General features: G+C 33.9%; 2 protein-coding genes across 3 annotated transcripts in view; one reads left to right on the top strand and one right to left on the bottom strand.

The window, feature by feature from the left end:
* btz (CASC3 exon junction complex subunit) overlaps nt 1-23,362 on the bottom strand; it is a 109,611-nt gene extending 86,249 nt beyond the window's left edge. Inside the window, exon 1 of one of the 2 annotated variants that reach the window (XM_089098794.1) lies at nt 23,293-23,362. The gene's annotated coding sequence lies outside the window, so the exon portion shown is untranslated. Of the gene's footprint in view, nt 1-5,622; nt 5,646-23,292 lie in introns of those variants that run through there. The other variant, XM_089098796.1, reaches the window with a different exon arrangement.
* LOC148944905 (uncharacterized) lies at nt 22,204-22,698 on the top strand. The gene has a single exon (XM_089098892.1). The coding sequence runs from the start codon at nt 22,204-22,206 to the stop codon at nt 22,696-22,698; it is 495 nt and encodes a 164-aa protein (XP_088955018.1).
* Nucleotides 23,363-23,851: the final 489 nt, after the last annotated feature.

The following is a 23,851-nucleotide window of genomic DNA, read 5'->3' as shown; positions in this document are numbered from 1 at the left end:
AAAGGAAGTAACTGCAAACAAGCTTTCTGTTGAAGCATATGATTAACACAATATATTAATCATATATTACAAAATAAAAAAACGATGATGGAAAGGTTCAGTTTCACATAAGTTAATGTTATATTTTGTTTCATTTATGTTTCAATATTTATATTGAATGCTTAAATTCTTTTCCAGGCTCATCTTATAAACCACCAAGGAAGAAAAGGAAGTAACTGCAAACAAGCTTTCTGTTGAAGCATATGATTAATACAATATATTAATCATATACTTCAAAATCAAGAAACGATGATGGAAAGGATCAGTTTCAAGTAAGTTAATGTTATATTTTGTTTCATTTATGTTTCAATATTTATATTGAATGCTTAAATTCTTTTCCAGGTTCATCTTATAAGCCACCAAGGAAGAAAAAGAAGTAACTGCAAAAAAACTTTCTGTTGAAGTATATGATTAATACAATATATTAATCATATACTTCAAAATCAAGAAACGATGATGGAAAGGATCAGTTTCACGTAAGTTAATATTATATTTTGTTTCATTTATGTTTCAATATTTATATTGAATGCTTAAATTCTTTTCCAGGTTCATCTTATTAGCCACCAAGGAAGAAAAAGAAGTAACTGCAAATAAACTTTCTGTTGAAGCCTATGATTAATGCAATATATTAATCATATATTACAAAATCAAAAAACGATGATGGAAGGGATCAGTTTCACGTAAGTTAATGTTATATTTTGTTTCATTTATGCTTCAATATTTATATTGAATGCTTAAATTCTTTTCCAGGTTCATCTTATAAGCCACCAAGGAAGAAAAAGAAGTAACAGTAAACAAACTTTCTGTTGAAGTGGACGCTCAATTCAGTTTGGAAATATGGCAACAGCAACCTTATAAGAAAATCGAAATATATTTTCTTGGGAATATTATCTCTTCTAATCAGCAGTTGTACTAAACCAATTCTGCTCAAGTCATCCTCAGGGCTATACTGTGGTGTTTATCCTCCCCATAGTATAGTGCAGACGGTTTGATATCATCTATTTTCCCTTCTTGTTTTAGTTTTATTTTTGTGTTTAAAGCTTTTTCCAATAGGCAATGATTAGAAGTCCTCCAAAAAAAAGTCCCCCCAGATCCCAAATCAAATTCCTGTGAAAGTGTCATAGTGAAAGATACCCATCCTGTCTGGTCAAGCACCCTATCTCAAAGTTCTAATGAAAGCTCCAATTCGGAGAATAGGACAATGATAAGTGTAGGGGCTAATGTAACCATAAATGATGATAATGGGTTTCAAGAGGTCCTCTCTAGAAGTTCTAAAAAAAAGAAAAAAATCTCCCCAATTAAAAGCATTTCCCCTCTCCCTGCCCAAGATCCTCCCTCCAAAAACTTAGGAATTTACCTTAAAATTACTCCCACTACCCCCTTTTAAATAAAAATTATAACTGCAATAAGAGTTGAAATTTTTAAATTGCTAAAATCAATGTTCTATCTAAAAATTAACAGAGATTGATCTCTGCTAATAGCTGTAGAAGATCAGAAATCAGCAGATACAAAAATTAACCTTTTCTGAATACCCCAATTATTGCATCTAATTGGAACCCAAAACAATCACCAACACAAATAGTAGTTTATAATGTTCCCCCAGAGATATCTACTCAGGAGTTAAAAGAAGGCCTTTCAAATAGGGCTGGAAACACAATCCCAGTTGAGGATGTTACCCAACTTGGAAAACCTAACTCTAATGGCCTAAAAACTAGTAGATCCTTCTTATTCACACTGAAGGATAAAATTGATATCCCAGAAAAATTATTCCTATTTGGGCAAATCAAACCACACAAGGAATACAAACCTAAGCCTATTCAGTGTCAGAAGTGTTTCAAACTGGGACACACGACAAACCAATGCAATGAAATTCTCCAAGAGTGTAGTAATTGTAAATCTTTCCATCCTAAAGAGCTGACAACTTGCAACAACACTCAGCCTACATGCATCAATTGCAAAGGCCCACATGAATCTACAAATAAATCATTATGCCCTGCATACAAGAAAAGAGCTCTAACACTCCAAATATCAACAGAGAAGGCCATCCCATACCCCTTTGCAGCAATGGAAGCAAATGCTGCCCAACAATACCAAATAAAGCCTGTGATGAAACCAACCGAAACCCCCAAGTCAAACGCCCCCACGGCATCACGGACCCCATAGAAAACATCATCTTCTAAGCCCCCTAGCTCAAATCCCTATCAGAAGGAATCACCAAGCCGACAAGCCTCCTTTTCCGGTGAGATGAGGCCAGCCTGGCCCTCCCTCCCAAGAAGAAACAAACCAGAAACACTACCAGGAATCAATCCCTTAACCAACAAACAGGATGCACTACCAAAAATGCAATCCCCAAATATATGCTTATTCATTCTAAACTGTAATGCAGTCCAGGCCATGAACATACATCAACTACAGAAAACAAAAATTATTGCAGAATTGGCAAAAACCTACATCCCAGATGATATGCTCATTCAAGCAAAAAAAGATCTTGCTTTACTCTTAACAAAGCTGAACATTGATACACAGTCATATGAAGAATAAATCAACAACACAACATTTATCAATATTCCAATGGAATGTAAGATCACTCACAGAAAATAAGCTAAATGAACTAATATCATTTATGAATAATAATTCCATTAATATTGCTTGCCTCCGGGAAACTCATTTAACCCAAAACCAACAAATTAAGTCTCTGGGATATACTATCCTGAGAAAGGATAGATCTTCAGAGAGAAAAGGAGGTGGTGTAGCTTTATTAGTTAATAATAATATAAAATTTTGTGGCATCAATTTTCCAGATTTTGAAAATGATGTTGATGTAATTGGTATAAGTGTTTGGCTGAATAATTTAAAAACCTACATAATAAGCTTTTATAACCCTAATGGCCAAACTACAGATGCCAAGGATTTCTTTAATTATATAAATAAATCTAATATGTTAAAAAATATCATTATTTGTGGTGATTTCAATGCCCACAGCCTTTTGTGGTGGAATAAACCAGCAAATAAAGCTGGTAAATTTATTGAGCATATGACTTCAAATAATAATGAATTAGTTGTTGCTACCCCTCCAAACCTGAATACTTATTTCAACCCCAAAAGTGGCAATTTCTCCACAATTGACCTACAAATTGTGTCTTTAAATTTTTTGAACAAAATTTACATAAATAAAATTGATAGTCTATGTACAGGCCACTTTGCTATAGTTTGCTCCCTAAATGAACCCGCTGAAACTTCATCTCATACATCCAAATATATCAACACTAAAGCAAATTGGTCTATTTTCCAAAATAAGCTAAATAATGAAATTACAAATTTCACCTAAAGTTCATGCATTTCTAACACAACAGTTGACACACATGCTGAAGCGTTGACATCTTTACTAATAAATACAGCTAATCATGCTATTCCCAGGACAACACCTAAGAAAACATTCCCTAAACAAATTCCTAAAGCATGGTGAACAAATAAGTGCCTAAATAAATGGAGGATAAAAAAGGCAGCTAGGACAGAATTCATAAAAAAAACAACACCTACTACATATTTAAAAAAATTACAAGAAGAATCTAATCTAAAAAGGACTATAATAGATGCTAAATATAAATACTGGAATAATTTTGCAAATAATCTCTCCAGAGAAACAAATGAGCCAATTATACATAAAGTCATAAGCCACATATGTGGGAAAAAGACTTCTCCCAACCCACTCCTGTATGAGCTTATACATAATAATACCCATTATGACAATGATATTGAAAAGGCTAACCTATTTGCAACTATTTTTTTTAATAAGCTAACATCAAATAATCAAAGCAAACTGTCCACAAGTCCTATGAACCCTAGTTACCAACCACGCCCCGGATCCGAGTACATAACTAATCCATTTTCAATCCAGGAATTGAATAATGCAATACATCATATTAGGTCCAAAACTAGCAGTAGCTATGACAATATACACCCTACATGGATAAAGAATCTCACAGCTTCATACAAACAAGAACTGCTAAATTGTTATAATCACGTTTGGGCATCTTCTAGGTTCCCCAATATATGTAAATGTTCGTCCCTCCTACAAATCCCAAAGAAAAATAAACCAAAAGATAACCCTGAGTCTTATAGGCCCATAATGATTACACCTGTGATGGGGAAAATAATGGAGAAAATGATTTATCACAGACTCCTCTGGTTTGTTGAGAAAAATAACATGATCCCACACACTCAAACTGGATTCAGGAAATACCACTCCTCAACAGATGCTTTCATTTTGCTAACAAATGCAATAAATGAATCTTTCTCAAAAAATAATATCCTAGTGGCAGCTTTCCTAGATTTTGAAGGAGCTTATGACAATGTGAACCACCAAATCCTTTTAAATAAACTTGCAAACCTTGGAGTACCTCCTAAGCTAGTATCCTTTATTAAATCCTTCATAGAAGTGCGAAGTTTCATTGTTTGTGTTGGTTCAGCCTCTTCACCCCAAAAGACAATATCCAAAGGCCTACCTCAGGGAGCAGTCCTCCGTTGCCTCCTTTTTGCCCTATATCTCTGGGACATGAACCTACCCCACACGAATCTACAATATGCTGATGATCTGGTGCTATGGTCATCTGGCAACACCTTTCAGATAGCACAGTCAAATCTGCAAAAGTCACTTTTCCAGTTTGAAAAATTCTCTCAACATTCAGATTACCCATTGCACCCACCAAGTCAAAAATAATCCAATTTCACCGGAAGCGAAACCATGTTAATGCAAAACTAACTCTAAATAAAACAACTATACCAGAAGATAATAATATTAATTACCTAGGTCTCATGCTTGACCAAAAACTTAATTTCCACCTTCACATTTCAAACACAATAAAAAAATGTTATAGAAAAGCAAATATACTAAAAAGACTTCTTTCCACACCCTGGTGTTGTAAGGAGAAAACCTTACTCCAGTTTTATAAATCACATATAAGACCCCATATTGATTATGGGCTCATTGTATATGGTGCATGTGCAAAGACCCAGATGCAAAAAATTGAAACAACACAAAATGATATAATACGTATCATATTTGGTCTTAGGAAACCCACAAGCACCAAGTTTCTGCTAATGGAGAGTGGATTAACAACAATAAGGGAGAGACGTAGCTTACTCTTGATAAAACATCTTACAAAAATTGAATCAAATAGCTCACACACATTACATAATTGGTTAAGAAATCCAGCCATGTATAGATGTATTGCAGATGAGTATGCCAATATTCAAAAGAAGTTCCCTGTACCAGCAAAGTCTATTGCACCTACTTTCCCCCAATCCCCCCCATGGAATTGGTCATTTCCCATAATAAATACTGAATTTTCAAAATGGAATAAAGATTTAACCCCCATTGCTTTTGTCGTAAACGTAAGTTTCACGTAAGTTAATGTTATATTTTGTTTCATTTATGTTTCAATATTTATATTGAATGCTTAAATTCTTTCCCAGGTACATCTTATAAGCCACTAAGGAAGAAAAAGAAGAAACTGCAAATAAAATTTATGTTGAAGTTTATGCTTTTGTCCAGAAAAAATTTGCAGAACTTAATACAATTACCTATAAAAATCACTTCCAAATATTTGTTGATGGGTCAAAAATGAATGAGAAGGTTGCAAGTGGTGTTTTCCTTCCTCACCTGAAAATTGCAATGGGCGAGAGATTATTTAATAATTTATCTATAATGTCTGCTGAGTTAAATGCCATAATCATGGTATTAGAACACCTTAAGCAAAACCAACCTTTGATTGAAAATTCAAATAATATTATCATCTATTCCGACTCTTTATCAAGTCTTGAGTTGCTGGCCTCAGCTCCTCAATATAAGTTGGACATTGACACTTATCATTGTCACAGTATTATTGATAATCTTGCTTCAAGTGGCATAAAAACTTACTTTCAGTACATTCCTAGCCACTCTGGCATAAGTGGTAATCATCAGGTTGATGAAATAGCAAAAAATGCTATAAATATTGACCAGCCAAGTGGGAGACCAATCCCAATTAGAGATATTTACCGATGGAGGCTATCAGATATTAATTTTAATAAGATTAATCCTATCCTTTCCCCCTTTCCCAATAAGTATCTTTCTAAAATTTATCATAGAATTCGTTCTGGAACAAATGGATTAAATTTCCTTGCATTCTCATATAAATTTTCTAATTCAAGTGGTATAAATCCCCTGTCTCCTCTTTGCAGGCATTGTAATATGAGTAATGAAACAATTGATCATTGCCTATTTGAATGTAATATGCTGACGTCTGCACAACATACCTTGCTTTATAAACTGTTAAAATACCTCAAACACCACAAAATCCCACTATCAGCCAAGAGCCTAGCCAACTATACCTGCACACAGAGCATAGAAATCGACATCTATCATCTTATATTTGAACTCCTAGAGTCGAAAGATCAGCTGAAAGATATCTGAATATATCTAATAAATATGAGGCAATCAAGCCAGTAGCTCTGTAGCCCACAGAGTGAAGCAAAAGGAAAAGGGCTAAATAGTTTTACTGAAAAGCCCGCCTGCTGTTAAATAGAAGAAGAAGAGTTGAAGTATATGATTAATACAATATATTAATCATATACTTCAAAATGAAGAAACGATGATGGAAAGGATCAGTTTCACGTAAGTTAATGTTATATTTTGTTTCATTTATGTTTCAATATTTATATTGAATGCTTAAATTCTTTCCCAGGTACATCTTATAAGCCACTAGGGAAGAAAAAGAAGAAACTGCAAATAAAATTTCTGTTGAAGTTTATGATTTTGTCCAGAAAAAATTTGCAGAACTTAATACAATTACCTATAAAAATCACTTCCAAATATTTGTTGATGGGTCAAAAATGAATGAGAAGGTTGCAAGTGGTGTTTTCCTTCCTCACCTGAAAATTGCAATGGGCAAGAGATTATTTAATAATTTATCTATAATGTCTGCTGAGTTAAATGCCATAATCATGGCATTAGAACACCTTAAGCAATACCAACCTTTGATTGAAAATTCGAATAATATTATCATCTATTCCGACTCTTTATCAAGTCTTGAGTTGCTAGCCTCAGCTCCTCAATATAAGTTGGACATTGACACTTATCATTGTCACAGTATTATTGATCAAATCAAATAGCTCACACACATTACATAATTGGTTAAGAAATCCAGCCATGTATAGAGGTATTGCAGATGAGTATGCCAATATTCAAAAGAAGTTCCCTGTACCAGCAAAGTCTATTGCACCTACTTTTCCCCAATCTCCTCCATGGAATTGGTCATTTCCCTTAATAAATACTTAATCTTCAAAATGGAATAAAGATTTAACCCCCATTGCTTTTGTTCAGAAAAAATTTGCAGAACTTAATACAATTACCTATAAAAATCACTCCCAAATGTTTGTTGATGGGTCAAAAATGAATGAGAAGGTTGCAAGTGGTGTTTTCCTTCCTCACCTGAAAATTGCAATGGGCGAGAGATTATTTAATAATTTATCTATAATGTCTGCTGAGTTAAATGCCATAGTCATGGCATTAGAACACCTTAAGCAAAACCAATCTTTGATTGAAAAATTGAATAATATTATCATCTATTCCGACTCTTTATCAAGCCTTGAGTTGCTGGCCTCAGCTCCTCAATATAAGTTGGACATTGACACTTATCATTGTCTCAGTATTATTGATAATCTTGCTTCAAGTGGCATAAACACTTACTTTCAGTACATTCCTAGCCACTCTGGTATAAGTGGTAATCATCAGGTTGATGAAATAGCAAAAAGTGCTATAAATATTGACCAGCCAAGTGGGAGACCAATCCCAATTAGAAATATTTACCAATGGAGGCTATCAGATGTTAATTTCAATAAGATTAATCCTATCCTTTCCCCCTTTCCCAATAAGTATCTTTCTAAAATTTATCATAGAATTCGTTCTGGAACAAATGGACTAAATTTCCTTGCATTTTCATATAAGATTTCTAATTCAAGTGGTTCAATTCCCCTGTCCCCTCTTTGCAGGCATTGTAATATGAATAATGAAACAATTGACCATTGCCTATTTGAATGTAATATGCTGACGTCTGCACAACATACCTTGCTTTCTAAACTGTTAAAATACTTCAAACACCACAAAATCCCACTATCAGTCAAGAGCCTAGCCAACTATACCTGCACACAGAGCATAGAAATCGACATCTATCATCTTATATTTGAACTCCTAGAGTCGAAAGATCTGCTGAAAGATATCTGAATATATCTAATATATATGAGGCAATCAAGCCAGTAGCTCTGTAGCCCACAGAGTGAAGCAGAAGGAAAAGGGCTAAATAGTTTTACTGAAAAGCCCGCCTGCTGTTAAATAGAAGAAGAAGAAGGAATGATTAATGCAATATATTAATCATATACTTCAAAATCAAGAAACAATGATGGAAAGGATCAGTTTCACTTAAGTTAATTTTATATTTCGTATCATTTAGGTTTCTATATTTATATTGAATGCCTAAATTCTCTTCCAGGTTCATCTTATAAGCCACCAAGGAAGAATAAGGAGGAATTGCAAATAAACTTTTTTTTGAAATGTATAAATAATACTATGTATTAATCATATACTTCAAAACCAAGCGACAAGGATAGAAAGGATCGTTTTAATGTAAGTAAATTTTATATCTCGTTTCATTTTTGGAGGACAACTAACTTCCCTCTCACGCCCACCTTTTTCCCAAACGCATCCAATCAAAATTTTGAGATAGCCATTTTGTTCCATATAGTTGTAAGTTCTGGAAATTATTGGAAATTGAAATGCCTAGTGCCATTTTTAATAGTGAAAGTGATTGGAAGGCAACTAACACCCCTTCCATGCCCACCATTTCCCCAAACACAGCCAATCAAAAATTTGCGATAGCCGTTTTGTTCAACACAGTTGAAAGTTCTGGAAATTATACCTTTGACCTGGACGCTCCCCCCACAGTCTTCAGGGGAAGGGTTATAAGCTATGCCCTGGGGGCATATAAGGTTTTTATTGAAATATTTGTCATAGAAACTTGAAAAAAGGCTCATTCGATTGGAAATTCAAAGGGCTAATGCCCTTTTTAATAGTCAAAAGTTATTGGTAGGCAACTAACACCCCTTCCATGTCCACCATTTCCCCAAAAACATCCAATCAAAATTTTGAGATTACAATTTTGTTCAGCATAGTTGATTTCCAGATAGAAATTATGTTTTTGAGGAGGTCACAGCCCTCAGGGCAAGGGTTGTAAGTTATGCCCAAGGGGCATATAAGATTTTTATAGAAAGTGTTGTCGTAGAAACTTAAAAAAATGCTCATTTGATTGGAAATTCAAAGGGCTAGTGCCCTTTTTTATAGTCGAAAGTGATTGGAGTGCAACTAACCCCCCTCTCAGGCCCACTTTTTCCCCAAATACATCCAATCAAAATTTTAAGATAGACATTTTGTTTACGTAGTTGAAAGTTCTGGAAATTAGGTCTTTGAGGATGACTCCCCACCCCCCCCCCCACAGCCCTCAGGGCAAGGGTTGTAAGTTATTAACATGAGTAGGGCTCAAAACCCCTATGCCTTTCCAAGGCCAGAACATAATTTGCACTTTACTGAAGAAAAAAAAACAAGTGAATGTGCATTGTCAGTTTAATATATATATATATATATATATATATATATATATATATATATATATATATATATATACTGATATTTATTAATTAAAATGTCAATATTATTTGATTTATTAAAGTTATAAACATAAAAACATTTATATTTTTTTCAGTAAAGTACAAATTATGTTCTGGCTTTGGGAAGGCATAGGGGTTTTGAGCCCTCATGTTAATTTCTGCACGTTTTTTAGTTTGACTCGGTTATTTATTGTAATTTCTCTTCGTTTTGGGTTTCATCTATTTATCGATGCTGTTTTGTGGTAGTTACACGCTTGGTAGATTATTTGATTTTATTTTTGCTCATTTTTGGTTTAATGGAGTTCTTTGTTTTTCTTTGAAAAACTTATTTTGTGGAAAAAGTTTTAATTAATTGCATAAAAAAAGCACAAGTATCAAGTTATAGCTACAATTTGGGATTTCTCCAATGACAATGAAAAAAGGTTTTTTTCTGTTTTATCATGATTATTATCCAAAAGTGGGAACAGAATTCATCCCAATTTTAGATGTGTAAGAAATCCAAAATACCCAAGACAATGAACAAGTCCCAATTACTTGGACTATCTGTCTTGGCTTTTTTCCTACAATTAGCCATGTCTTGATGCCTACTGCAAAAATACTTGATTTTCAATTCAAGAACAAGGCCCTGGGTCTATCAAAATATTTCTGGTTTCCCAGGGAATTTGATATCATTTTCTTCCATCTCCACTTTAAAAAAAAAAAAATAATTAACTTTTTGGCATCCCTGCTTTCAAAAAAAAAATCAAGGTATTATCATTTAAAAAAGATAACCCCCTAGCCCCTCCCTCTGGATATCGCCTTCATAAGGTAACCTCTCTGCTTTAAGTTAAGAAAATAAATAACTTTTTTGGCATCCATGCCTTCAATAAAAAAATCGAGGTATTTTAATTTAATAAATATTGACGAAGACCACACTGCCTTTCCATATCAAACAAACACAACTTAAAAACAATAGGGAATTTTTTTCCAAGACAGCGCAATTTAAATCGGTGAATATTTCGGCCCTATGTCCAAGGGCTGTCTTCAACACAACATTAAAGAAAAATTATATATATATATATATATATATATATATATATATATATATATATATATATATATATATATATATATATATATATATATATATATATATATATATATATATATATATATATATATATATATATATTTATATATATATATATATATATATATATATATATATATATATATATATATATATATATATATATATATATATATATATATATATATATATATATATATATATATATATATATATATATATATATATATATATATATATACCGTATATATATATAAAACTTACATTAAAATATGAAGTTTAAACTAAAAATGCTCTTAAAAACTTTTAAAACAGCCCCAGTATCCTTACTTCAACGAAGTTCAATCAGGACTGATAAATAAATGAGAGAGGATGAATTCATTCAAACAAAATAAAATAAAATTATTAACTGCAAGTTTTCAAAGCTAATCCTGCTTTTTTAGCAGCTAGTCTTAAAGGCCTTTTTGTAACGGGTTCAATACTATTGTCAATTGGTTTAATAAAATATTTTGTAAGATCATTTTTAATTAGATTTGAGTATAAAGAATTCAGTGCTATAAATAAAATTTTAATAACTCAGTTATAAATAAAATATTTTAATTTATTTTGAGCCTAATTTCGATAGATTCCCGAACTACCTATTTTATCCCCAAATCACTACTAATGAGAAAAGATTTTTCAAAAAGTATTATGTGGCTAGGATTATCAGATATACAGCTAGCTAAAGTAGAATCAAAGGAGATATTAGAACTATTAGCAACCAGCGCTTTGTCTATGTCTTCTTTATGCTGGTGTATCCGCCTTTCAAGATTCTGATGAGTTCTACCAACGTAGTAATTGCCACAATCACATGGTATTTGATAAATCCCTCTTTGGCGAGTAACTGGGGTTTTATCTTTACCGGAGTTTAAAAAATTTTTGATTTTAAAATTATTATTGAAAACTAAATACAGAATATTTTTTTTGCAAATATTTTTATTTTTGTTGTGATTCTTGGGATGTACGGAAGATAGATTATATTAGAAGGTTTTTCCGGAGCCTCACATTGTGAAATATCGTTGATTTTACGAAAATGTCTCTTTATTCTACGGTTAATCGTATTATTGACAAAAGTAATGGGGTATCCGTTGCCAAAAAGAATATCTCTGATAAAATTTATTTCTGCTTTTATGTATGAATTGGAGCAAATGTTCAGGGCACGGTCAATAAGAGAAGATACAACTGCTCTTTTAACTTGTGGGGGGTGATTTGAATTAAAATGAAGATACCTATTGTTTTGCGTTGGTTTTCAATAGATAGTAAAATCCAAATTATTAGTATTACAGATAATTAGCACATCTAAAAATGGTAGTTTATTTTCAATTTCAGTTTCTAGGGTAAACTGCAAATTTCTATCATAAGTATTAAGATGATCTAGGAAACCCCGAAGTTCAATTTCCCCATAATTCCGAAGTGACATTACGTCATCCATGTAACAACCCCAATAAACATGTTTTAAAAAATAAGAATTTAATGCCCAATTTTCAAGGTTCTTGACATAAATATTTGCCAGTAGGCCAGATAAAGCTGCTCCCATTGGTAACCCATTTATTTGTTGATAAAAGGAATCACGGAACTGAAAATACACTGAAAACTTATTATAAATTTTAAAAAGATTCATTAAAACTTCACAATCAATCCCTGTCGCTGAATCTTCGATTTAGTGGTAATTTTTTTCTACTTTGTTTTTTAATAATTGCTCGGAAGTAGCTACTAACTATATTTGCATACATAGAAACAATATCAAAACTACCAACTATTTTTTTTGTTTAAATATTTATGCTATTAAGTTTTTTAACCAAATCTGCTGTATTATTAATTTTGCAGTTTTTTTAATACGGTAAAGGTTTGAAAGATACGCAAAGTTATTTTCCAATATTGGAAGCGATGGCTTTAGTACATGCTACAATGGGTCTTAAGGGAATACCTAGTTTATGCAGTTTTGGTAGACCGTAAAATTTTGGACAGAAACTACCACAGGGGTCAAATTTATTGTATAATTGTGGGGAGATTCTACCGTTCTGTTTTAGGTGCTTTAATTCATTTATAATATTATTAGTAAATTGATCAGTATGATCTTGAGTGATTGGTCTATATGTACCTTTGTCCTTTAACAGTGAAACTATTTTGTTGTCATAGTATGTTGTATCTATGACAAAAAGTGAATTTCTTTTGTCTGCTTTGATTATTATAATAGATGGGGCTTTGCGGAGGTTAGGTAATATTTTTATGTCGTGCAAATTTTTTTTGGGTGAAAGTGGTAGGAGACTTAGCCTTTTTTTGGCTATTATAAAGGGTATTTTTGAGACAAGGCCTAACTTCATCAGGGTTAGAAACAGATGGGTAGCATTTATGCAATGCAGACTCTAAAGAGGAAACTATATCTGCCACGGGAACTTGTTTCGGTAGAAAAGATAATTTTGTACCTTTTTCCAGTGTTTTGGTTTTCTGGGTTTCAAATGTTCTAGAAGAGAGGTTAACAACAGCAGGTCCAGTAGTGAATCTTGTAGACTAAATTTAGGTTCTCATCAGCAATTCCGCTCTCAACTTTTCTAATTTTGTATAAAGTCGTTCCTTTGACAAGCGAAAATCATGGCGAAACAATTTCCTTTCTAATCTAACAACTTGAGAAAAATCAACAGTGGACAGTTTTCTCTGTTAACCTCTCTGTGACAGACCTCTCTGTAACAAACCTCTCTGTTTCAAAAGCAATCCAAAACAGCAGCATTTCAGCATTAGCCTAAATGACATATTCTATAAGGAAGCCAAGAAAAAACTTAAAAGTTTTTTTTTGTTTTAATTGTTATTAAAAACCAGTTTTTAATACAACAAAGGCTTTTCAGGAATCCAAAAGAGCAAAAAAAAAAACAATCAATATCAAAGTCACCCATTTCAGCTGTTTTAAAGGTGACAAAACAGATATAGGCAAAGAGCATTATGAAAAAATTAAACTTCAAACTTCTATTCAAAGTTTTTACCCAGATAATTGACAAATTTTGTAATACAGTAGGCTATTTGAAGTTTTTTATGCAGTAATGCTTGATGAAAAAAAAACTACTAATTTTGACAATCAATTATGTTAAGAATACATAGCTAATAGATACTTCAACTATTATACAAGGGTTCTGAAACATCAAAGCCATTTCATTTCTACTTCTCTTGATGAATAACAAAGAACACCAGTGTCCAGCCAGCAACCTGCAAAATTTTCAACTCATGAATAGGCCTGAATCTGTTGTAAATTCAAGCTGGGATTTGAGAAAAACTGACGAAAACATCAATGTTTGTGGTCAATGTTGATTGCACTGGCAGTGTTCCACTGACATCTCACAAGCAGCAGCACAGAAAAATTCTTGGCAGCATGCTGCTGCTACTAGTTTTGGCCCCACTGCCACTGGCCTTCCCTTATCAGCACAGCACTGGGGTCTAGTAGCAACCATTTTAATAGTAGTACTAGCAGTATGCTCTTGATGACCATTGTTTATATCTTAATTACAATTTATCTTAATTGCAATAAAACCATTATACCTTAATTGCAATTTTTCTATCTACTATAATGGGCTTAAGTTTTTAAAATATAATTTGTCATTTTGATAGAATTTTAAGCCATATCAAGGTTTCTTTCTAAATTCAAGCATTAGTTTGACAGATCTTTAAAACCCCATAAATCATTGAGCAAAGATAAGAGGCTCAAATCATTACCTGAAAGTTTCGTCTTACTACCCTTACCATTATTAGTATCAATAGTGGACAAATCTACATAGTGCCTTTTTGTTAGCTCAACAGCCCCCTCAACAAGCTCTGAAAGTATCAATTTAATACTCTAAGCTGTTCCTAGGACATTGCTGGTACTACCTTTTGACAACATATATACACAGAGTATCTTTTAATTTTGTTTAACATCCCCTTCTGCATTTCCAGAAAATTTTCCCTTAATACCCTTACCCTAAGGAGTTCATATGGGAGATGTGCCAAGTTGCTATGTCAAGCTAATTGAATAAAGCACACCTTAATTGTAGATGGCATGCAGAGTAATCAAAATTGGAAGAATAACTGCACAAATACAATTTAAAAATAATTGTTAATTTAAGGTGATGTTGATGGCTAGAAATGATTGCTACTATTACTGAGGCTAATGGTATTAAGGTGAAACGTTGAGGGAATGTTTAGGAAGATGTTGAATTTACCAAATGGTACCATGTTCATGCTAATACTGCTATTACTATTACTACTGCTACTACTAATACTACAAAAGAGTATTAAGGTAAAAACTTCAGAAAATTTTAAGGGGATATCAAACTAAATCAAAACACCTTATGTGCATTTTGTTTGTCTAAAGGGAATATCAGCAATATCTCAGGTACAGCTTAGAGTATTAAGTTGAAAATGTCAGGACATGTTGAGGGACATCCCCCTTAACATACACTGAAGTGTCCAACTTAATACTCTAAGCCTTTCCTGAGATATTGCTGATACACCCTTTAGGCAACATAAATGCAAATATTGTTTTTTTTTTATTCAAATTCACCCTAAACACTACCTGAAAGATTCTAGTCAAGCACTGTGGATATGCTGATGAAAGTGAGATGGTGAGAGACAAGATATTACATGGAGCTACAAATCCTACACTCCATGAGAAACTCTTGCAAATTGGTGACAGCCACACATTAACCCAAGCTGTCACAATTTGTCTTGCAAATGAGTTGACACAAAAACAACTCAAAACATTTAAACAGAAAGAAATACAGCAAGAACCAGATGTCATTTCAAAAAACAGATATTATCTGCCTTGCAGAGAGCAATTTTTGTGGTGGCATCTACTGTCTCCAACATATATACCTTGCTAAAGGAAAAACATGCTCAAAGTGCAAAAAGAGTAACCACTTTGCCAAAGTCTGCAGAAGCACCAACTATCAACTACTGTGGCTCATATATACACTACCTTGGGAAAAAAAATGGACCTGTACAATAGTATATATTTAATATAGTCAAATAAAACACCCCACCTATAATTGGCCTCAAGACAAGCAAAGATCTGAATCTGATCAAGCTTGTCTTGAGTATTGAACAGTCTTCAGAAGCTGAATATGTTGATGTGTTTAAGTGCACAGGGAAAATTAAAACAGAATGCAAGATATGTTTGAAGGATAGTTCAATCCCACTTCTGACACCACATAAAATTCTTCAATTCAATGACTTAATTTAGACCCAAGCCCCTATAATAAAAGCATAGCCTAAATAAACACAATGAAGCAATATAAGCAAGAGCATACACAAGCAAATATAATAAATAATGCTACACCCAACAACCTCTGATAAGCAATATTTCTTGTAGAATTTCTAACTGCAAAATTACACTTAAACCAATACATTCTTGCATCTCTTTTTAATTAATTTGCCCTTCTTAACATTCTGTATCTTGCTGCCTATTGTGCAATTTTTGCAAAATAGAAGAAAAATTTATTCATGGTTCTTCAGGTTTGCTAAATATCTGCTTCAATTATCTTCATAGTTATGAAATTCTAGAGTAACTCAGAGGTTTTGAGTAGCTCACCCTGAGGAAGCTGTATCTTTCATGAATAAGAAACAATATAAAGACATTTAACTGTCCCTGGAACATGGGCACCCATAAGGGAGGGGGGGGGGGGAATTGGGGATCCAGCCCCCCCCTGGCTGAATGACTCTGCCTTATATTTGCAATAAGTAAAAAAAAATCCACAAAAAAAGTTTATCAAAGAAAATTAAAGAGCTCCATTAAGCCAAAAATGGGCAGAAAAAAAGTAAAATAATCTTCCAAGTGTAAAACTACCACAAATAAATGAAACTCAAAACAAATAGAAATTAGAATAAATAGCCAGGTCAAACTCAAAAAGAGCAAAAATTAGCATTACTAGGGCTGACAACCCCCATGCCTTCTCAAGGCCAGAACATAATTTAGGCTTTACTGGAAAAAAAATTACCATGGATTGTCAGTTTAATATACCTATACTGATATTTATTCCTTAAAGTCTTGAATTTTTTGTATTTATTTAGGTAGAAAAAGTGAAAACATTTAAATTTTTTCCAGTAGAGTGCAAATTATGTTCTGGTCTTGAGAAGGCATAGGGGTTATCAGTCCTACTAATGCTAATTTTTGCGTGTTTTGAGTTTGACTTGGCTATTTATTTTCATTTCTGTTTGTTTTGAGTTTCATTTATTAATTATTAGTGATTTGTGGTAGTTTTATGCTTAGACAATAACTTGACTTCATTTCTGCCCATTTTTTGGCTTAATGGAGCTCTTTACTTTTCTTTGAAAAGCTTGTTTGGCTGAAGAGTTTCTTTTAAAATAATTTCCGTTTTTTTATTGACATAGGGATTTTCATGAAAAAAAAAAAATTTATATGTTTTTGTTTTTTCTATAAGAATCCATAGTTTGGCTTGCTATTTGTATGTTGAGTCAACAATTTTTAATCCTGACATATAGTATTTCTTAATATAATTTAATACCTTCTCAAGTTGACCTGAAAAATAAAACTTAATATCATTCCTAAAAGATTATATCTATGCTCTTTGACAACCTGGATACACTTAGACTCTTTTTATTTGTTTAAATTGTAAGATTTAATTCCATTAAATGGAATGGAATTAATTGTAACTTGTTTAAAAAACAGAATTAGTAACAGTAGTAGCCCCAAAAACCTAAACTTAATAAACTTAAGTTGTTCTTGATAAATTGCTGAAGTGTCTTATTGGCAACCACAAACACAATGTTTTTTTATTTATTTTTAAAGTAGCATTTACTTATGTAGCATAATGGGCCAATTGCATGATTGTGGGCAGTTGACATGCCCAATATCCCTAAAGACATAGTTGCTGGACTGTTCTACTATGCTGAGCAAAATAGTTGTCACAAAATTTTGACTGGGTATGTTTAAGAAATAATTCAGCTTGAGAGACAGGCTGATTACCTTCCAATCTCTCTTTACTCTAAGAAAGGACACTAGAACTTTTAATTTTGCATCAAATTAGCTTCTTTAAATGTTTCAATGATATTTCTAGCTATTATAGAGTGGTGCTGACTATGATATTGCTTATATGGCTTTTTGAAAACCTGCATGCATACAGTTTTTTTGTTTAATTGGAACTCCCCCTAAATAATTCCTAAAAGTTTCACCTTAATACTCTTAGCATCAAGGAGGCACACTTGTGCCTCTATAAAGAGGCGACCCACCACAATGTTAAGCGATTTCAGGTCCTAGAGGTCGCAGAGAGACGGCGGCAATCGCATTTTGTAGCCCAAGCTCAAACTAAGAAACTTGCAAAATTTCATCCTCCTCTGACTTTATCCTCATGGGGTAAACTGGGCCGGAAGTTTCGACCCTCCCACCACAGTCCCCCTTTAACGTTGTCTGATTAGGCTGAAATTTATAAGTTAAGCTTTTTTAGGGCCCGGGAGCTTATCCTCGAAATTTCAGCTCAATCCGATCACTCCTTCCCTGTTTTCAAAAAACCAAATATAGCCACTTAAAATTCATTTCTTTTTTTTTCTTAGCCACGCCTACAGGCCACAGTTGGCAACGGATCCGGTTGAATGAGGACTCATTCGAAGCAGAATTCGACCTGTTAGGGCCTTTTGATATTTTCAGACCGAAAAAATTATCCCCCGAATTTATATTTACGGAAAACCTTGTTTTCCTATATTAGCCCATGTTAATTTTTCCGACCACAACCCCCCTTTAACGTTGTCTGATCGGGCTGAAATTTGGAGGATAATCTTTCCTGGGGCCTGGGAGCTTATCCTCGAAATTTCAGCTCAATTTGATCACTCCTTCCCTGTTTTCCAAAAACCAAATATCAAGTTTTTTGGGAATTTGCTTGCGTCGAAAATAGCTTCCATATACTAAAAAACAATTACTGTTGTGTCTGTATAGTCTAGCGGTTACACTCCAGACTTTCAGGCGGAAAACCGGGGTTCGATTCACCATCAGAACAATTTTTTAAATACTGAATTCAAACTTTAAAAAGAAACCCAGTTTCTTTTTTAAATTATTTGAAAAAAATTACGTTTTCTAAAGAGTTAAAGAGGCTGAGTTACAAGGAGCAATAATAAGTAATAAACTGTACAAAAACGTGCAGAAATTATTTGAAAAAAACTATGTTTTCTAAAGAGTTAAAGAGGTTGAGTTACAAGGTCGAACCTTAAAACGTACAGGGATTAGGAGGCACAGTTGGGGGGCTGCCGCCCCCAAACCCCCGCTTTCGAAGCCTTTAAATAAAAAAAAAGTTTTTAAACTGAAAGTAAGGAGCGACATTAAATCTTAAAACGAACAGAAATTATTCTGTATATGAAAGAGGCTGTGCCCTCCTCAACGCCTCGCTCTTTACGCTAAAGTTTGACTTTCTCACAACTCTTTTTTTAAACAATAAAAACTTTAGCGTAAAGAGCAAGGCGTTGAGGAGGGCACAGCCTCTTTCATATACGGAATAATTTCTGTTCGTTTTAAGATTTAATGTCGCTCCTTACTTTCAGTTTAAAAACTTTTTTTTTATTTAAAGGCTTCGAAAGCGGGGGTTGGGGGGCGGCAGCCCCCCAACTGTGCCTCCTAATCCCTGTACGTTTTAAGGTTCGACCTTGTAACTCAACCTCTTTAACTCTTTAGAAAACGTAGTTTTTTTCAAATAATCATTAGTTACAGTAACTGTAGTAGTAGTATTAAAAGTACATACATTGTGCCTTCTGGCTTATTCAAAATCCCCCACAACTTACTCAAGTCTACATGCTCATAGTTTGTTTTGATTTAGTTCAACATCTGCCTAAATATTTCTTATATTTGATTACTGAAGACATATTTATATTCTCTTTGGACTCTTGGCTACAAAATGGCTATCTCACAATTTTGATTGAATGTGTTTGGGGAAAAGAGGATATCAGAAATGAGGGTTCTCTCCATCATGCTTGACTGAAAATTGAACTAGAGCTATACATTTCCAATCAAATGAACCTCCTCTAAAGTTCACAAGACTATCTCTTCATAAAAACCTTACATGCCCCCAGGCATAACTTACAACCTTTACCCCATACTCTAGGGGTTGTGTCAACCCCAAAGGCCATGTTATTAGATCTTTGGACTATTTTTGAACACATGGCTATCTTAAAATTTCTATTGGATGCATTTTGGGAAAAAATGACATGGGGGGTGTATAGGTACCCTCTGATAAATTTGACCCTTAAAAATGAAACTTAAAGGTTGGTTGCCCTCCATGAGCTCTTTTTGAAGTTTCTATGACATTACTTTCAACAAGAAGTGCTCTGGTCTAAAACAATAAAACCAAATAATATATTGTGCCCAAATCACTCTTTACTTAGGCAGCCCTATCATCCTGCTTATGATATTTTGTCTTGAGATTTCAATTATACAGAAATAGAAGGGCTAACTAGACCAGGTAAGCTCCCCCCTAAAATTCAGCCTATGGGCACCCATGCCTGGTACCCTATTCTGTTGAAATTGCTTAGAGAGAGTGATTTAGTAGGTAAAGAATATACATAGCTTGTTATGACATGATGATAAATAATGAAGCAATATATTATTTAGGACTACATTTGGAACTGTCAGGGGTGCAATGTCAGAAAACTAGCCATAATGTTTAGAAAGAGTATAAAGAAGGAATCTAATGGAACTAGGCTACTATTTTTGCCTTAATGTTTATACTTATCTTAATTCTGACAAAAACATTATGCCTTAATTGCAATTTTTCTATCAGCTATAATGGGCTTAAGTTTTTAAAATATAATTTCTGTCATTTTGATAGAATTTTAAGCCATATCAAGGGTTCTTTCAAAATTAAAGCACAAGTTTGACAGATCTTTAAAACACCATAAATCATTGAGCAAAGGTAAGAGGCTCAAAACAGTTTCCTTGTACTACAATTGGGAAGGTTTCACTTTTTTAGTGCAAAATAGATAAAGGTCATCAAAGGTTAGTGCCCTCTGGGAGGGAGGGGGGAGAAGGAGTGAAGAGAGATGCTTCAATATCTTTCCAAGAGATCATTGAGGCCCTAGATATATTCTTGAGTTTCATTTGCCTATCTCAACTACTTTCCAAGATAGAAAAAGCCCCTTACTAGTATTTTACCATATCCTTTTTAATTCATAGCCTAGTTAAATTTGGACAATTTGTAGGCCTACAGGATTTCATAACTGACACAGGGACATGGTGAAAATACTGCTCAATATACCTATCTTTTTCATCCTCTTTCAGGTATAGGCTACTAATCAATTCACTTTCCTTGTACTACAATTGGGCAGGTTTCACTTTTTTAGTGCAAAATAGATAAAGGTCATCAAAGGTTAGTGCCCTCTGGGGGGGGGGGGGAGACGGAGTGAAGAGAGATGCTTCAAATATCTTTCCAAGAGATCATTGAGGCTCTAGATATATTCTTGAGTTTCATTTGCCTATCTCAACTACTTTCCAAGATAGCAAAAAGCCCCTTACTAGTATTTTACCATATCCTTTTTAATTCATAGCCTAGTTAAATTTGGACAATTTGTAGGCCTACAGGATTTCATAACTGACACAGGGACATGGTGAAAATACTGCTCAATATACCTATCTTTTTCATCCTCTTTCAGGTATAGGCTACTAAATCAATTCACCCCCCCCCCCCCCTTCCTGATAGTCTGATCTATAGCCCTAATAATATATTTTCCTATTATGCCAATGGAATATAGGGAAGGTTCCATGTGAATGGACCAAGGGAATATTGGTGAAAATATTCAAAAAGGGAGACACAATGGTGTGCAATAATTGGAGAGGTATCAATCTTCTGCCACTACTGTGTAAACTATTGGCTACCATTATATTGTACTGTATATGAGATGCACTAGATGCAGCAGTAGATAGCAGCATGGTTTTAGAACTGGCAGAGTGTGCTCTGACTTGAAATTTGTACTGAGAACGCTTGTCAAGGAATCAAAAGAGTGTAAAACAAGTTATATCTACTATTTATTTACTTCAAAAAGGTGTTTGACTCAGTTGACCAAGAATGCTTGTGGAGAGTCCTTAAGTATTATGGGGTGCCAGAAAAACTAGTGAGCATGATGATACCCCTGTACAAAGAGACCTAGTTCTGCATTAAGACTGAGAATGGCACACCCAGATTTTTCAAGATAATGTCTGGTGCATGTACTTTCCCCATTTCTTTTTGTAATTATAATGGATTACATATTAAGACAAAACTCTGGATATGGTGTAAAAGTAAGCAGCAAGCAACTCTGTGATTTAGATTTTGCAGATGGTGTAGTCTTGCAAGAAGATTCTAAACAGAGGTTGCAGCAGCTACTTGATGCAGTTACAAAAAATCTTGGGCTAAGCATACATGTTGACAAATCAAAGAGCATGTCAATCAAAGCTCACTACTTGTTCTGCATCACAAGAGTACAAGTCTAGAACAGGTGAAGACTTCAAATACTTGGGTAGCTGGATTGATTGTGATGGTGAAATTATGACTGAGATTAAATGCAGAATTAGTCACTCAACTGGAGCTTTCAAAAGACTTAAGTCCATTTGGAGAAGCAGCAAATATTCCTTGCAACTGAAGCAACATCTCTTCAGTAGCAATGTGCTGTCCATACTCCTCTATGCTAGTGAGTGCTGGAAAATTAATCAACAGCTGGAAAAGAGAATCCTAGCATTTGAAAATAAGTGCCTGAGGAGAATTTTAAGCATAAGTTGGCAACAGAGAATCAGTAATGTTGAAATCCAGAATAGAACAGGACAGCCTCTCATTACTGCTGTTCTGAGGAAGAAGAGGTGTTCATATTTAGGCCATGTACTCTGCATGAAAGAAGTCCACCTTCCTTGGAAAGCATAGGCTATAACTGGAAACCAGGCTGTAGAAGAAGACAAAGTTGTCCAAAGAACACTATGCAGCAAACTTCTGATTGAGATCTAAGGACAGCTGAGACATCATTAATACCTGAATGGGAAGATGTCATAGCTGCAGCATTGCTTTGGGACAAGTGGAGAGGCTTTGTCAACACCCTATGTGCCACCAATGGCTCAGGAGGATCTAAGTTCTAAGTAAGTAGGCTATTACACCAATGCAGTCATACATATAGACATTATAGCCTAGCTCTGATATTAAACTGGATATCATCTCAGGCTATAATTTATAAACATGATAATCTGATTAATAGGCCTAGGAAACAGAAACACCCTACACATTATAATGAGAGAATTTCATTGCTTTAGTGTTTATTTTGGCTTTAGATTTTCTTTGGGTTATGTAATCAAGATTCTATTGATTATTATATTTGGAAGGAAAAGGAAGTGAGAGTAGGCTATAAGGAATTATGTGGGCTAGGCTAGTGTATTCACCTTGTCAGTTTTATAATGTTCCATATATTGACCTTAAATTTAACTGGAGGCAAAACCTATGGATCAAGTGAAAATGCTTTTAACATACCTGAATGTCAAATATGAAGAATTACAATTGAAAAATCACATGGACTAAGCTCACCAAAATATAGTAGGCCTAATATTCTATTTCATTTTAGATGATTTAACGGTTAAACGACACAGTTGCCAAATGAAAAGATTTTCGCTCTGGAACAGAGTTGATCTGGGCAGAGACAAAATTTATGTAATACAGACGTCCAACTGAAGCAGTTCTATGGTACCAATAAATTTTGTCCTTTTCTCGTCTGAACTCAGTTACTCAGGCTTCTAGCATGTATGGACGCCATCATACATATCCTAAAGACACCTGAATACCCAACCTTTCTTTTAACACTATAAGGTAGGGCACACAGGCATCTGTATCATATGCTTTTTGTCTGTAGATTTGGGAAAGTAAGCCACATTAATTATATCTTTAGAAATCGATTTCTCTTGTTGAATGGTAAAGGTTAAGAATAGTAGTTTTCCGGAAGGAGATATGCTAGAACGAAAATCTAGTCTTTTTTTAGATTGCTGATATTCTGCTCATTTTATGGTTTAGTTTGTGTTTTTGAAAGTTCATCCCC

This window comes from Artemia sp. Qi Xiang Cuo, chromosome 13, assembly GCF_049724085.1.
Source record: "Artemia sp. Qi Xiang Cuo chromosome 13, ASM4972408v1, whole genome shotgun sequence".
NCBI classification, from domain to species: Eukaryota; Metazoa; Arthropoda; class Branchiopoda; order Anostraca; family Artemiidae; genus Artemia; species Artemia sp. Qi Xiang Cuo.
This window is presented reverse-complemented; position numbering and strand designations above follow the sequence as displayed.

Excerpts from the sequence above, each read along its gene's own strand:
- LOC148944905 (XM_089098892.1), top strand. The coding sequence starts at position 22,204 with ATGTTGACAAATCAAAGAGCATGTCAATCAAAGCTCACTACTTGTTCT.